Source organism: the organism of the source record quoted next, unplaced genomic scaffold (assembly GCF_019419815.1).
Source record: "Pyrus x bretschneideri cultivar Hongxiangsu unplaced genomic scaffold, Pyrus_bretschneideri_v1 Contig33, whole genome shotgun sequence".
Classification (NCBI taxonomy): Eukaryota; Viridiplantae; Streptophyta; class Magnoliopsida; order Rosales; family Rosaceae; genus Pyrus; species Pyrus x bretschneideri.
In genome coordinates this window covers 5,023,329-5,040,776 of record NW_025999646.1, presented here as the reverse complement: position 1 = coordinate 5,040,776, position 17,448 = coordinate 5,023,329, and the positions used below count along the sequence as shown (strand labels likewise).

The following is a 17,448-nucleotide window of genomic DNA, read 5'->3' as shown; positions in this document are numbered from 1 at the left end:
GAGACTCCAAATAATCAACTTCTGGTGTTTTCCCCTTCTAGGGTACTTCCGAGTACTGAGGCTTCACATGAGTAACATTTGTGAAGGTTCCCTTCTGTTTGTTTGTTTTAACTCATGTGTATGTAATTTCTCGGAGATATTAATATATAAGCTTTATTTCATTCAGTGTATTGTGTTAAATACAATAAAGCATATATTTCACTAAGATGTGGTACTTCTGGACCAAATATCAATTTATCTTTACTCTTGCGAAGATAAATGATTATTCTTAGTGTCTAAATCATTTGAGTATTCAACTCATAATCTTCAATCCATACGATTCTTTAATGTCATAAATATCATGGATAAGATTCGTGTTGGCATATTGTTCGATTCTGCAGTTCGAGACAATATTTCTCTCAACACTTTATAATCTTTCTTGACTCTTCAGGAGTCCCAATTTAATATCATCAACTCTTGCAAGAGATTTTAGTATGTTGCAACAATACCATAATGAAAATACTCACTAAGGCAATTTATACCATCCATTGGTATTGAGTACATATTTTATGCTTTACCCTTATAGGGTTTTCTTCAAGCAATTTGAATCCTTCAGGGATTTTCTACATTTCATGACACATTTTCCTTTAGAATTTATACAGAGCAATTCGCTTCCATGTATATTTGAGGGATTTACTCATGGAGATATGATGTGGGCGACTCATAACCCTTTGTATATAATTCTCCATTCATATGAACTCCTTTACAACCTTGTGTCATATCATGTGAGTGTATTTCACAGTATTACAAATGCCCATATGTAACCTTCTAGGTTCAACATCTTTTGGCTATTTGTATTGTATCCAAGTATATAAGTCTATTTTTCCACGTTCTTACAAAATTGTAATGGAATTGCCTATTTCCATTTTGGCCCATAATTTCGTTGATGGAAAAAGAACGGGACTCAATATCACCACAGCTCATTGATGAATTTAGTAGCTACTTGTAAGAACCAAAATTACCATTGGTTATCATCAATTTGTGATCCCATATTCTCATGTACATGCGCATGCATAAAAGCTTTTCATTTCTTTTGGGATATCCATTGCCTCTTCAAGGGCATTACACTATCTCTTCCAGGATAGTTATAATTTAGAGAATACGGATCATAACCTCCTTTTGAGCGTTATAGAGCTTGGATTTTAATCTCCACTTCGGGAGTTGAGTCATTGGAACTTATACGTCTATCATGCTTCATGCATGAGACATCAATATTCCCATATCCGCGGATTAACCTTTTCGGGACAAGTATCCTTGCGGCAACTGTTATGCATTTGGCATGTGACAGTTATGCAATAGTTCAGTAGTGCCATATTCTTCTTCTTTCGAAGGACTGAACCTTCTGAGTCTGAGGATCTGCCACGCTTCAAGCGTGTAACAGATAAATCATTTGCTGCCCTATTATTTTGTCCAATAGGGACATTAATTCTTGTAGGCACACTTGCAGCAAGTATATGTGATTTTATCATTTTCGTTGCATCATTAAATGCATCTGGCATTTGATTTGCATATCGTTGCATCATTCAATTATTCTCACTTTGCTTGTATATTGATTGCTTCATGAATCAAAATACGACAAATTCTCTTCGTTTTTCTGGAACGGTTTTTTCTCATCATTCTTCTGGAATGATATTTGCTCATCGTTCTTCTGAAACAAAGTTATTTTCTCCCCCTAACGGCAGGAAAACTGTCTTATCAAAATGACAGTCCGCAAACCACGCGGTAAATGTATCCCCAATCAAGGGTTTTAAATATTGAATGATAGATGATGTTTAACATCAATGCCTAATCCGCAATGATGCTTCATTTCAGTATGTTGTGGCAGTGCAATAGGCACATAGATAACACAACCAAAAACTCGTAAATATATAATGTTTGGCTGGTTCCCAAACACGAGTTGTACTGAGAAGTATTGATGGTTGTCAACAGGTCTCAACCAAATCAATAATGCATCATGTAAAATGACATGTACCCATGTAAAAACGGGCAATTTTATTTTCGTGAGCAGAGCGCGGGTAATCTATTTCATCCGCTTAATAAATGCTTCTGCTAAACCATTTTTGAGTATGGACATAAGGAACTTCTGGTCCTTATTTAATAGTCTTACAGACCGAGACTCTTATGACTTTTATTGCAATTAAGTTGAGGCACTGCGGCACTTCAAACTTAAGATACTTATTAAGGAACTTTATGTCCTAATCTTGAGGATCAAGGGACTTTATGCCCGATCTTTTTGTTTGATGGAACTTCAGGTCCAATCATTTTTATATGATGAGGATCAAGAAACTGCAGGTTCTGATCTGATCAAGGAACTTCGGGTCCAGTATGTACTCATAGTAACAAAAAGAAGTACAATAAATAAATTAAAGCAATAGGCGGTAATTCCAGCCATAATGAATAAATTGCATTTAAGTAAATAAAGCTTGTGACAGGGGCTTTAATTCAGCACCATTCACATAAATCAAAACTTAAAGCAGTAGGTGGTAAAACCGTCCATGATAAATAAATTACTTTAAAGTAAATAGAACTTGTGAAAGAGTTTTAAACCAACACCAATTCACATAAATAACAAGAAGTATCATACCTCATTTTATTTATTGTTTTTCTTTCTTTTGTCAGCACTTATTCAAACTTTACTTTTCTTATTTCTGTAGCATGGTGCTATGCACCAACAGAAACCATTTATATCATTTTGACTAAATGGTGTCATGCACTATTCAAATCATTTTATATATATATATTTTTCTTATGTTGCAGTCAACATCTTTTTTTTTTCTTCTTCACATGTGCCTTGTCATTCTATCAATCCCCATTTTCTATCCTTCCTTCTCTGTCTCTGCCAGTCTCGAAACGCAGGGCCAGCTGGGTAGTTATGGAGGTTGCCCAAATTCAATTCAATCCAAAAAAAACTACTAGAGACTGGCGTTGTTCTTGCATGACCCAGGGAACATGTCATCGTTAAGCAAGAACTTCCCTACAGAGACATAGATGACAGTGGGGTTGACGGAGGCACAAGAGAGGGAGGCCTGTGTGGATTCATTCTTGCCATCACCATCTCAAACAACCAAGTATTCATGGGAGTTCTCAAGATTCGTTGAAAACAACGTGATCTGGGTTTCCAAGTCTGATGAGATTCTTCTGGATCTCTGGAAACCAGTTGTCAAGTACGAGTTTTCTCATCTCGTGACGACTTCAGGTCGTAAATTTCAATTCTCATCGGAATTCAGTGGGGCGCTTCTGGCGCAGTGGGAAAGACGAAAAATGGACATACCTTTTATTCTGTGAGATTTTAGATGATGGAGGTGAGAGGTGGATAGTGCTTCATCGGATTTATGGCGTTGTGCTTTCCACTGACATAAGAGCTTCTCGTGCTGATAACGTGTTGTAAAATCGATTATGTGTGTACAGTGGAATAAATAAAAAGACACAAAATTTACGAGGTTCCTCTACAGTCAGTGTGACTGGAGTACGTCCTCGGGCAGCAGTGATGCTTTCATTATAATTTGGAATAATAGGAGTACAAAGATAACTCTATGTATTCTCTTTTCTCCTCTTCCTCTCTTTCTTTTTCTGCTCAATATTCAAAGCATACGGAGTGCTCTATTTATAGAGCAACTCCAAGCACACATCTTTGACAATATAACTTCCTTTATCTCCCAAGTCAAGATTAACTGCACGGGCATTGAAAACCCACCCAAAGTCTGCAGTTTCTATGTGGGCATTCAATACCCACTAGACTTTTCAACACAAAATGCAAAGCTTAGCAATATTGTATGCATGCAGAAGCAGGAAGCAGGCAGGAAAGTGAAATCAATTTTTAATGTATAGAATCAAATCAAGAGAGCCAAAGGAGAACAAAACTATTATTATTAAATCATATTTCTTGATAAGCTGAGGTCACAAATATATATTAGCATAACAATTTTTAGTCGATCAAATAACAAGACAACGCACGTTGGTCTTGTATAAAGTAAAAACGATTAATTGAACCGGTATACATAATACGTATATCATATTTTCACGATTTTGAACCTTAAGTTGATCGGCACACATGCGTGTTGCCTGAGAATTCATCATTTTTTGTGTTGTCACAATCCCAGAAGCCAGTTCGCAACCACAAAATATGAATAAGTAGCTAGCTAGGCAACATGATACACCAGCACACTACTTTTGACCATTGTTAGGGTGTGTGGTGTACTACTTTCAAGTCTTGAAACCTCATTGCCCCAAAAAGATGATTAAGTGAAGGACTAATTAATTTAAATATCGTTGCACCTAATGTCCACTAATCTCATCCTCATTTCCCATGTCGGTTGTATCAAAACGAAACATATCGTGCGAGCCAAAAAGATGATTAAGTGAAGGACTAATTAATTTAAATATCGTTGCACCTAATGTCCACTAATCTCATCCTCATTTCCCATGTCGGTTGTATCAAAACGAAACATATCGTGCGAGCCAAAAAGATGATTAAGTGAATGATCTGTGATGCACTTAGTAAATGGACCACTAAAACCTTAACCAAGAAGAAAAGATCAAGTCGGATTGATCGTGAGAGCCAACCCACCTTTATGAAATTGGGACACTTGGAAGTTGGAACGGCTTTCGAGGCAGTAGCCACACATTTGTCATATGGAGCCCACGCTTTATGAATTTTGATAATAGGGTTTATCAAATTCTTTTTTTCTACGCCAAATTCCACATATATATGATTGCATCATGTATGTACGTGTGGTTCTAAAATGATGACGTATCCATTGCATCGAAGTCGTTGCCGTAATTACTAGACGTTTCTTCATCGGTTTGGATTAACAAACCAAACTTCAAGTAGCTAGTCAAAGTTGGTTGGCACCTGTTGTTACTTAAGATGTAGGGACAACTGGAAGAGTTTCCATGTGCAGCGTGGGGGTGCATGATCCATAATTGCACTTGACCAAACTATCGACCTTACAATATAGTTTTTTTCTCCATTAATTTGACCATCTTGAAATAATATTGGCAGCTCTCCACTCCACCAAACTTTATGTGAACTTTAATAATTATAATTAACTTCGGATGTAATTTTATTTTGATAATTAATCATTTACTTATAATAATATTAGCAGGAAGTTGGAAAGTAAGGAAGGTGAGGTGGGTGAATCAAATCCAGCACAGCATATGCAAGAAATTGCAACTTTAGGGGTCATCAGAAAGTCACTTCGTATAACGACAATCCTCAATCATTATAGCGTGAGATTTTTTAATATGTCTAAAATATAGAGTGGTACAATATGTATTATTATAAAAATATGAGTTACTTGTGTTAAAAAAAATTAATAATTTAAAAAAATAAAATTTCTCATCACTTGCATGTGGTTGTCCACCATATCATGAAATCAACCTTCCAATATCAACGTCTTCACATCCCATTGGCCCTATGTACGAACTATTGTGCGCTCTCTTTTTTTTTCACTCTTTCTTAACGGAAAAGGATCATCGCTTGGGGATTCTAGGGATCCCGTAATCGTGACAGTTTATCGTACATCGTGTGGTCAGAAATTATTTTAAATTTAAAAATTAAAATTAAATATAAATAATATCTAACGAAAACTGATCGTATGATATACAATGAATGGTCACAATCATGAGATCCCCAAGAAAAGAATCTCCTTTTCCTTTCTTAGCAAGCACTTTGTCATGATTTTTTTTTAATAAACCACTTCAATCAAATATTGCTTTCCTTCTCTTTCTCTTTGCTTTGTTCCACCGAATTGTATTCCTATTTTAATATATTTTTGTGTATATATATATATATGAGTCCGTTTCGTGAGAGCAGTCGTCCCATTCAATCATTTTAGTTGAGAAGTTATCATTTAGATCTGAGCCTGAGAGCATCCACTACTCACTACAATGGGGGAAAAGGAAAAGGTACGCAATATTTGGTATAGTTTGTGTTCTCTTCATTTTTTCTTCTTCCGAGGATAAGCAGATAACCAAAATGATGATTTCGTACGGCTAAAACTAGAAGGCTTTAAGCTCTTGTTTAAGTTTTGTTGTTCCTATTCTTTTATTTATATCCTAATAAGAATCCAAGTCCCCTCCTCTGTGCTATTTTGTTTTTTGCCTCTCTTTCTCTCTCTGTTACTGATTTTGCCACATACCTTCACGATGATTCTTCCCTGTCAGTCAGTCAGAACCCTGATTGTCCAGCAGCACTGTTCCACTTCTTTTTGTCTACACTTTTGCACAACAATCTTCTGTATCATTTATATATTTTCTGAAGATTCATTATTCTCAATATTTGGTTAATGTACATATTTTTTCTATTAATATTAATATGGGCAATTCAGGTTACGATTATGGTGCTGAAGGTGGATCTTCAGTGTCACAAATGCTACAAGAAGGTCAAAAAAGTTCTTTGTAAATTCCCTCGTGAGTCTCTCTTCTCCTTGATTCGTCTATAATTATTTGATGAAAAATCAAAGTTAAAGTTCTTCCTTTCTGGGAAATTAAGATCAATTTAGATTAAATGTCAACTGAGTACATTAATGTGTGTTTGTGAACAAGAGAAATACGAGACCAGATATACTACGAGAAGCAAAACCAAGTGGTGATCAAAGTGGTATGCTGTAGTCCAGAAAAGATAAGGGACAAGATTTGCTGCAAAGGTGGATGTGCCATAAAAAGCATCGAGATCAAAGAGCCAGAGAAGCCCAAGCCACCGCAAGTTGAGAAACCCAAAGAGCCCGAAAAACCTAAACCGGATGAGAAACCCAAAGAGCCTGAAAAACCCAAAGAGCCTGAAAAACCTAAACCGGCTGAGAAACCCAAAGAGCCTGAAAAACCTAAGCCTTGTCCTCCTCCTGTGCATCTGGTTCCTTGTGTGCCATGGTACCCACCGCCTGTCCGAACGTGTTGTACGGATTGTTACCATGGGCATGCAGGTGGGCCGTGTTACAGTGGTTATGGCCGAGGGCCACCCCCGTGCATCCAGTATGATGGTTACTATGGGAGGCCTGTGTATGACAGTTACGGCGGTTGCAGCAGGGGGTATTGTGAAGAAAATCCCTCAGTTTGCACAGTCATGTAAATCATCGATCATCTTATTGGATCGTGAAACCTTCTTCAATCTCGGGATAATATTTGAGCAGTGTTTGTTGTTTGATATTAATATTATAGGAGTGCCATATGGCATATATTGTTAAGTGAATAATAAAGTTGGTTGTTGATCTTGGTAGTTGTCAAGTCACTATCACGTTAATCTGTTCATTATATCGTTAATATAGACTACAGAGAGAAATAGATACATCCCATCGTGAAGATGAAGATGAAGAAGTTGGTGCCTGCTACAATTTTGAATGCAATTAAAGTTTCCCTTCCACATTCCCTTCTTTGTCCTGCGCAGTGCACATTCGTTTTTATTAGTTATTTCCTATTTTGCAAGTTGATTTTCATCAACTACCAATAAGAGATTGGTCAAGAGTGGAATTGAGGAGGTGTGAACAGAAGAATCTAGCTACCTTCCTCATTTGCATTTTTCACTTATCTTTCTCATTTATTAAGTGTAACATGAATTCTATTAACAAAAAAAAAATAAAAATTATTTCCTTTAAAAAAACTCATTATTATTTTTCTATATTTACCTTTCCAAAAGCTAACCTTTTTTCTCTCCTACCAGATTCAACTCGCATGCTCTAATCTAAACTACGTTTTTTTTCTTTCTTTACCAAAAACAAAAAGGGAACTTTTCATGCAAAGAGCTTGTATTATGTTTATTTTAATAAAAAAACTATTTTATAATTTTATTTAATTAAAAAGACTTAAATTTTAATGAAAACCCTTAAATTTTAATAAAAAGACAAAAGAATTTAAATTTTAATGAAAATGACATAATTTTAATATAAAAAAAAATTATAAAAAAGCTGACACGCGGACCCACGCATCCTCACACAAACTGTTTATGAAACTTTCTACACTGTTTATGAAACTTAACGGTACTACACTATTTATAGAACTACTACACTACACTAGTACACTGTTTATGAAACTGTTACATTGTTTTTATGAAACTTACGACACTGTTCATGAAACTTACTACATTGTTTATGAAAACTTACGACACTGTTTATGAAACTTACTACACTGTTTATGAAACTTAACGGTACTACATTATTCTCTCTCCTCTTCTTGAATTTTCTTGGCACATTCTCACATTCCAAACACATTTTCTTCTTCTAATTTTCTTTGATACTCATCAAATTTTCTCTATATCTCTTCAATTTTTTAACTTTCTACACCAATTACTTAATTTTCTTCTATTGTTCACCCATCAGCAGCTTCCTTTTCTCCTCCACCAAATGCAAATGTTGTGCCCTACAAACACAACACTAAATGCACTATCAAATTAAAGTAAATACTACAGTGACTGTAAATTGACATAATTATTCATTTTTCGTTACAAATTCACTAACATGAAAAAGCATTCGAACCCAACGACTTGACAATTCAAACTTCACCATGCCAACCCATAAAACACAAAGTAACATCCATTGATCACCTTCAAAATCAACCCAGCTATCTATTGCATTGCTTTCTCAGCATCACTACTCGAATCATCACTATCCTTTGAGCTTATTATAATCACACGTTCCTTGTGTCTCTACAAAAAAAAAGCAACAAAATCGATTGAAAAACCCAACCGACAAAACCCTAATGAAACAAAACCAAGAGAGTGCTACACACAGCAATGGCATTGGCGATTTTGATATTGGCATTGGTCTCTTCGCGAATCTTCTGGATTTAGCACCCCTCTTTCCCTATTACTTTTTCGATCTGCCAAGAGGGATTTTCTTCAACCTCTTCACCAATCTCATAACTTCCGTGTAGATTTTCAATGCTTTCTCCATTTCTCAACTTCCAACCCGCCGATCAGTGTTAGGTTTTTTTATTTATTTTTTTTTTCTCTCTCTCTTCTGTCCTTATCATTAAATAAATTTAATAGGTGGCTTTTGGTTAAAACTCAAAGTTTTGAAACCCTTTTCATTAATTTTCCAAAATAAAAACCCACCCAGAAGCAATCTATTGGCTTCCCGGGATTTATATGAGTTACACCAGTTGGTTAGGATAGTGTGTTCCAATTCATGTAAATTTCCCACCCAGAAGCAAACCCTTGGCCTCCTAGGTCTCATATGAGTAAACTAAAGAATGAAATTTAGCTACCATTCCTCGTTTAACAATGCTTAACTTTATCCTTATTTTCAGTCCCCACATCGTTAGATTCTACCATAAACTAAAGAGCAATGCTATGGAAACTAAATTTGTAAACAAAATTTTGTAAACTAAATGACATCAAAATTGATGCTTGGATTATTAAGCATTTATAAATGTGCTAATTTCTTATTAGTGATACATCATTTAATTTGCAAATTTTGTTTACAAATTTAGTTTCTCTAACATTACTTTAAACTAAACAAATCCTTGACCCCTTGGTCCCTCCAAATGTCAACGAGAGAGAGAGAGAGAGAGAGAGAGAGAGAGAGAGAGAGAGCAGCAACAACCTAGATACGTGTGCAATAATGTGTTTCCATAATGAAGAACTACTCCTAGGCCTGCTTTTCATTCTATTCTCCTTTTATTTGTTCAAGAATTGATTGACATGTTTATACAAAAATAAGCAAAAGCCAAAACCCCACGTCTCTAATCCAACACCATGTTTGTATTCCGGCTGATACCGTTTCTACAAAACCCACCATTTCCTAACGGCTCGTAACATTTTTCTGTCTCTACAAGATATTCTTATGCTCAATAATTAATTTAATTTTTTTTTTCTCAAAACTTGTGAGCTAATATTTACAATTTTTTTGTCGATTTTGAGATTTTTTTTAAGAACTACATATAACCTATATTCGTGTCAAATTTTCCAAACTGTACGAATCTTAAAATTCTTATGGGACATTATGAAGATTTGGACGGTGCAGTTGATTTTATTCTTGCTTTTCTATTACGATAAGAATGCTTTTGAACACCTTATATAACATAAATTGTTGCATTTTCTACAAATTTTGTGAGTGTTAACACTCACAATTTTGTTTTCGTTTGTGATTTCTTTATATTAAAATCATCTTTCCTACACGTAAGCTTTTGAACATTTGGATCTACAAAACGATGATAAAACTGCTATGAAAAAGCTTAATCATAACACTTTCCTTAATACAAAACAATGCCTATTTTATTCAACTTTTTATCTAATCGTAAAGCTCTTGGAAATTCAAGTTGGGCTTCGAACATCTTCCGAACCCGTAAAATCACCTCCAGGCCTGATACAAGTTCAAAAAGATATTTGTCCACGCTGCAGGCTGACAAATTTGCCTCTGTGAATGCAAAGCAAAAGAAAAGCACCTTTCATAATCCCCCACAGGGTTAGGAAAATGGCTCCTCACTTGTGCTCTTCACCCTCTTTTCTCTTCCGCAACCCCCAAACTCCCTCCCGCTCTCTCCCTTCTTCTTCTTCTTCTTCCCCGATTGATTTCCGACTCCGAAGCTCTGCAATTAACACCCACAGACTCAGTTTTCCTTCACTGCAATTTCAGTCAAGAACCTCTCTGCAAATACACCATGTTTCTTTGCAAGACGCAGTTGCAGAAGAAGCCCAGAACTCCCAAGCTCCAGAAATTGGAAATATTCAGAGCCCAGATGGAAATTCCGGGTCTTTGTCGAAAAGCTATATCTGGGTCAATCCCAGCAGCCCCAGAGCTTCACAGCTGCGGCACAAGTCCTACAATTCCAGGTACCCTTCTTTGGTGAAAGTAGCTGAGTATTTGAACTCTTGCACCCCGATTGAAAGTGATGTTTTCGAAGCTATAAGAGGTTTAGGGGATAATATTTTGGAACAAGACGCTGTGGTGGTTCTGACTAACATGGACAATCCGGAAAATGCTTTGCTTGCGCTTAACTACTTTCAGCACAGGTTGAAACCGAAGCGGGAGGTGATTTTGTATAATGTGACTTTGAAAGTGTGCAGGAAGGGTAAGGATATGGACAGAGCAGAGAAGCTGTTCGACGAAATACTCCAGAGAGGTGTTAAACCCGATAATGTTACCTTTTCGACTATGATTAGTTGCTCTAGGATGTGTTCTTTGCCTGATAAGGCTGTGGAGTGGTTTGAGAAGATGCCCGGTTTTGGGTGTAATCCGGATGATGTTACCTATTCGGCTATGATTGACGCCTATGGACGTGCTGGTAAGGTTGAAATTGCTTTCAGTTTGTATGACCGGGCCAGGACTGAGAAGTGGCGCATTGATCCAGTGGCGTTTTCTACATTGATCAAAATTCACGGGCAATCGGGGAATTTTGATGGGTGCTTGAATGTTTATGAGGAAATGAAAGCTATAGGGGCTAAGCCAAACTTGGTTATTTATAACACTTTGTTGGATGCTATGGGAAGAGCTAGGAGGCCTTGGCAGGCCAAGAAAATTTACCGAGAGATGATCAGCAAGGAGCTTTCACCAAATTGGGTAACCTATGCAACTCTTTTAAGGGCCTATGGTAGAGCTCGCTACAGTGATGATGCTCTTAATGTTTATAAAGAGATGAAGGAAAAGGGACTGGAGTTAAATGTAATTCTCTATAACACCCTTTTAGCTACGTGTGCTGATGTTGGTTACACCGATGAAGCTGTTGAGATTTTTGAAGAAATGAAGAGTTCTGAAACACTGAAGCCTGACAGTTGGACCTTTTCATCCATGATTACCATATATTCCTGTAGCGGGAAAGTCACAGAAGCAGAAGCAACATTGAATGAGACTTTGAAAGCTGGTTTTGAGCCAAATATCTTTATTTTGACATCATTCATCCAATGCTACGGTAAGGCAAAACGCACTGATGACGTTGTCAGGATATTCAATCAACTCCTAGAATTGGGTATAACACCAGATGAGCGTTTCTGTGGTTGTCTCCTGAATGTGATGACTCAAACACCAAAGGAAGAACTTTGCAAGCTTGCGAACTGCATTGAGAGGGCTGATGAAAAACTAGGGTATGTGGTAAGACTTTTGGTGGAAAAGCAAGACAGTAGTGAAAAGTTCAAGAACGAAGCATCACAACTTTTTAACTCAGATTGGTTCGGATGTAAAGAAGGCTTACTGCAATTGCCTGATTAATCTTTGTGTGAACCTCAATCTCTTGGAGAGAGCCTGCGAGCTACTAGACTTGGGGATCACACTTCAGATATACATAGGCTTACAGTCAAGGTCTCAGACCCAGTGGTCTCTGTATCTCAAGGGCCTCTCTCTTGGGGCAGCTCTGACTGCATTACATATTTGGATCAATGACCTGTCTCGGGTATTGGAATCTGGTGAGGAGCTTCAGCCGTTGCTTGGAATTAATACTGGACATGGGAAACATAAGTATTCAGAGAAAGGTCTGGCGAGTGTATTTGAGTCGCATTTGAATGAATTGAATGCTCCCTTCCATGAGGCCTCAGACAAGGCTGGCTGGTTTTTGACAACAAAGGTTGCAGTCAAGTCATGGTTAGAATCTAGAATTTCATCTGAGTTAGTTACTGCTTAGATGTTGGGCTGTTTAGTTTACTGAAAAAGCTCATCACGCTGAAAATGTAATGTGAAACTGGTATTTGCTGCTTCTCAGTTCTCTATTTATATGTTTTTGGAATTCTCTCTAGGCGTAGAGAACAGTTTTGTACAATTAGAATTCAACTGTGAAATCTTCTTTCATTGGTCTTATAAAGTTAGTGAAGTTCTTAGAAATCTTGCATCGTACTCGGTAGTAATGCGTCTATATGTGTGATGTGATTTGAGTAACATCATCGGTTAGATCATAGCTGAATGAGTTTTAAGAAATCGAATTAGTGAAAAAGTCCAGTTTCCTTTTGTATGCTACGAAAGTTTTGAAAATTCCTTATTGCAACATGAGAATGACAGGAGTTACAAAACAAGTGTATTGTTGTAACTTCTGTTTCCATCCAAGCTATAGGAAAGGCCAATTGGCGCCGTCACAGACTGAAGCGACCTTAGGTGCTTACTTTCTGAGGTTTATTTCCGCTATTATAATTCTCGAGATACGGGGGATGTTATTTGCTTGTGATAGAATCATGTAGACATTTAGTCTTCTTCATCTCTTTTGGTTGAAATTGAGAGCCGAAGCTATTATATTGTGGCTAGTGACTCAGGCTTCCTGTGTAATTCGATTTGAGGCCTCATTGACATTTATTTAACGAAGACAAAAAACATATAGTTAAGTTCAATATTTTTTTTGGAGTTGACATTGGATACTACATAAACTTCATGTTGTGACTGTGGTGCAATGAACAATCTCCGCAGACCATTGATTTGGAGGTACTTAGATAATATATCATGACTAAAGAAGCAGTGTCATGGCTTGCACGTCAAACTTCCTCCCACGTGAAATTGATCAAAGCCACACACTATAAATTCGACGAGAGCCCGAAATTCCTAATCCATCATTTGCATTTCTCTGTGCAAAGTCAAACCAAACAATGGGAAACTGCATAAATTTTATGTCCCACCCGCCCCACGGGAAGATTAAAGTAGTAATCCGTAAGGGTGGACAACGCAAATTCAAAGCCTCAACACCAGTCCAAGCAATCGCATATGCCATTGGCACCCAACCCCAAGCTAGACCCCGTTAAGGTTTACCATGTCGTGCCAGACCTTGCAATTCTCCTCGGAAAGCCCCTGGTTCCTTCAAAACTAGTCCGCCAAGAAGGATACAAAAGAAAAAAGATTAAGATCGTGGTGACTAGGGAAGAGTTGGAGTTGTTGTTGAAGAGTGCGAACAAGCCCCGGTCAAAAGAAAATGGTGTTCGATTGTCAGGGAGGTTTGGGTTAGAGCCTCCAAAATGGCAGCCTTGTTTGGCCATCATTCCAGAGGTGCACCATTTTTGAATGATACGATTTTGGGTTTTTATCTTCCCTCTGGCGTCATGGTATTTGTACTGTTTAAAGAATAGTATAACAGATTTTCCAGGTAAATGTGATCGGGAAAACTAGTTTCTTGTATGTGTCTGTTGTATTTATGTTGTTTCATATGTGCCGATGTTACAAATGCCAAGATGCCCAGTCCCATCTTGTCTCTTGAAACTGGTGCATGGCACGTACAATACACTCAGTCCCACAGACCCAAAATTTGTGTTTTTGGTCATATACGTTTGTGCGGACGTAAGACTCGTACAACCGATAAGTAAGGGTACCAAGAGTATATATACGGATCAAACCTAAACTACTGTAGAATGCCTGAAAAAAATGAAGGGTACCAAGAGTATATATACGGATCAAACCTAAACTACTGTAGAATGCTTGAAAAAAATGAAGATATGTCATCCAACGATTCCGAGCTTGCTTTGTACGGACTCTCATTTTGCAATGAATAAAAGAGTTCAAATGCTAGCTTGGGCTGGTGTTTTATTTAGGATTGAATTTGTATGCTTGTAGAAGTGAATTCGATGCTTAAATTATCTAGACATGATAATGCGTATGTTACGGAATTTATCTAATACTAGGCTACGATTTATGATTAGTTGTGTGAGCAAACAAATTTGAATGGAGACATGGTAACCTTGACTTTCTTTGTATATCTTTGTTTCATTGGATGTTTATGTTAAACCGCGTCGAAATCGGTCCTGCGTAATTAAGTTATACAACTAGCGTGGAATTGTCTGTTAAAAATGGGATAGAATCCATTCTTCATTTTTGATTCAGAGAATAGGGTGGAGGGGGAGGATGTGTGCACAACTTTTCCCTCGACTTCGATTTTAGTAGTACGACTGGTATGTTCCGTTGAGATTTACTTTTTCCTCGTGATGTTTAATGTTGTCTTGCAGCTCGGATGAGTTATTTGAAAAATGATGAAACCCTAGTGCAATTGAGAGATAAGTAGAAATTACATAGAAATCAAAATAATGAATGAAAGAAGGAAAGGCTCCTTCCGACTCCAATGTCGTCTATAGGCATGTGAATTTCGGAGTTGTCATATAGTTCTTGCCAATGTCAGACGTATCAACTTAAACTTAAAGTTGTTTGTTGAGATGGTATTGATATTAAATCAGATGCCGTCAAAGTTCCTGAATGATCAATGTCAAGTTTGTTGAACGTTTCCATCACCAGTGCAATATCTTCCTGGTTGATCTTCCCCATCTCCTTTAGCTTATATACGATAAACTCTGCCGCACTGATACATAAATGAATCCAACAAGCCAGACGCATGAGAACTGATATATCTTAATTATTTACAAACAATAAGACAAAGCATGCACGAGGATTGTAATTTATATTCATACCTAACGACTTTATCATGATCAAGATCTGCTTCCTCAAGATCCGAGGGTGTTAATCTCCTCGTAAGAACCCACTTCACAAGTGATCTTTGCCTTCTTTCAGTGTATAGTTCAGCAAGGTAGAGAAAGAACTGTGCTAAACAAATGGTGCTGCTCAGTATCCAAAAAACAGCGAAAATACGACCAGCTCCCGTTGAGAAACTCTCGTCCCCATAGCCTAGTGTAGTTATAGTGGAACAAACGCAATAGAGAGCATCTGTAACTTCCAGATTCTCAACTAGACATAAGAAGACAGTACCTACTATAATAAGAATCAAAAGAAGGATTCCGACAGTAATACATTTGAACTTGACTTTTTCGGTCTCAACCTCCTTAAGAAGCTCCTGTGGCCCAAATTTTTCGCGAAAATGTATAGCTCTAACCAAAAGGATTTCCTGCTTCTCTACAAGGTAATCTGCTGCCTTGCCAAGAATTATGCCAACAAGGGCCATGCCAATGAACACATAAACGCATGCAACTAGCTTTGCCAACATGCTATTTGGCACAAGGTCCCCGTAACCAACAGTGCTCATTGTGACTATACACAAGTACATGGAGTCCAGAATCGCATTTGTTTTCTTACCCTTTATCTGATGCCTCATCAGGAAAAAGCAAAATGTGCCTCCACCAATGTACGCAATCAACAACAAAAGTACTTGCGTTAGACTGAATTGTGGTTTTACATAGAGCGGATCAGAATCTACAGGACATTGAGATTCCGCTTCATTTTGTTGTAGGCGGTTCTTGAATGATGGACATGGGGTAGTGCTAATGCTATAAAGGCGATTTCTTCTTCTGTGGACGACATTTGTTTCATTATTGAGTTGAGAATGATCTTTCTTTTCAGAAAGTAAGGCTTCTTTAACATCGTCGCTAAAATCGGTAGCCATCAGATTTAAAGCATTACGTTAAGATTCATCTGCTAAAGCAAAGGACCTGCAGTACGGGATTGAAAACGACATAATTTTTTTCCAAACCAAATTATTTAATGAGAATTGAAACACAGAAGGACAGTGATCAAACAAAATGTCCATTTCAAAATTCAATGAAATTCTCATGGTTGTTAAAATCAAATGACTTTCTGCATTAAAAAGGAAAAAAATTCAATGACTTGCTACCTTACCTAAATAACACTGAACAGAAGAAAAAAGGGATTAAAAGTATCTTGGCAACCTCAAGATCTTAATCCAGTAGTTTCCTCAATCAAAGACAAGCGGACCGATGGGATACCCTGCAGAAAGTAGAAACTGAGAAAATAAATGCATGCTGATGCTCTGCATATCATACCAAATTACCAATTACCAATTATCAATTACCAAGCAAAGGGAAATGCAAGGAACATTACTATTATTTTCTATTTTGGCTGGGGAGTGATAAAGAAGCAACCAAAAATCACTCTGGTGCTTCCAACTGGGTAGATTTACACCGCTAAGCAACTTATTTGTGGCATTTGAAATCCACTTGGACGCACCGCATGTTTGACTCTCACCTTTTCACATCTCATCAAGTGCAAAAGTATATGTTCCTCCCAACCTTCCTATTTCATGCGCTTAAGGTCGGTCAATCTTAACCTTGCTTTAAGCCCAAGCATGGCCTTAATACATGCTCCTTCTTATGCAACCTTGTGGGAAAATATGATTTAACAAGGTGATGTATACCATAAGAAGATGTCAATTTACTTGCACTAGTTGGTTCAAACTTTTCGTAAGCAATGAGATTTCCAAAGAGCGATTCTCTGTTCTTATAAACTCTTGTAAGCATAATTCTCATCACTCAATTTCCGAAGGTTACGTTGAGCATGTCGCCTTTTCCACATTTAACTAGGACTCCTAATTGTGGGATCTCTAGCACAAAGAAAGATGATGGTTATGCAAAGCTAAAAAGGTAAAGAGAGGTTATTATTGACACTACAAAAACGTCATAGAGCACTTTTTTCTAAATATTTTTTACAAAATAATATTAACGCTCAAAAAAATGCATTTTAACTGTTACAGAAGTTGTCAAAAAAGGGCTAGGATTCTCTCCCCTTCTCTTTCCATCTCCTTCCATCCCCTCTTCTCATATTCTCTTATTTTGTCTTT

General features: G+C 37.2%; 2 protein-coding genes and 1 pseudogene across 2 annotated transcripts; 2 read left to right on the top strand and 1 right to left on the bottom strand.

Moving 5' to 3' along the window:
• The first annotated feature begins 5,747 nt into the window (after positions 1 to 5,747).
• LOC103963735 (protein PYRICULARIA ORYZAE RESISTANCE 21-like) lies at positions 5,748 to 7,250 on the top strand. The gene is made up of 3 exons (XM_009376587.3): positions 5,748 to 5,946; positions 6,369 to 6,450; positions 6,588 to 7,250. Exons 1-3 carry the CDS (start codon positions 5,929 to 5,931, stop codon positions 7,106 to 7,108), a joined length of 621 nt encoding a protein of 206 aa, XP_009374862.1. The 5' UTR covers positions 5,748 to 5,928; the 3' UTR covers positions 7,109 to 7,250.
• Positions 7,251 to 10,246: 2,996 nt separating this feature from the next.
• Positions 10,247 to 12,782, top strand: LOC103963742 (annotated as a pseudogene).
• Positions 12,783 to 14,979: 2,197 nt separating this feature from the next.
• On the bottom strand, positions 14,980 to 16,257 carry LOC103963776 (two-pore potassium channel 1-like). Its single transcript, XM_009376629.3, has 2 exons — positions 15,332 to 16,257; positions 14,980 to 15,222 (listed from the first exon to the last, which is right to left on the bottom strand). Exons 1-2 carry the CDS (start codon positions 16,255 to 16,257, stop codon positions 15,051 to 15,053), a joined length of 1,098 nt encoding a protein of 365 aa, XP_009374904.1. The 3' UTR covers positions 14,980 to 15,050.
• Positions 16,258 to 17,448: the final 1,191 nt, after the last annotated feature.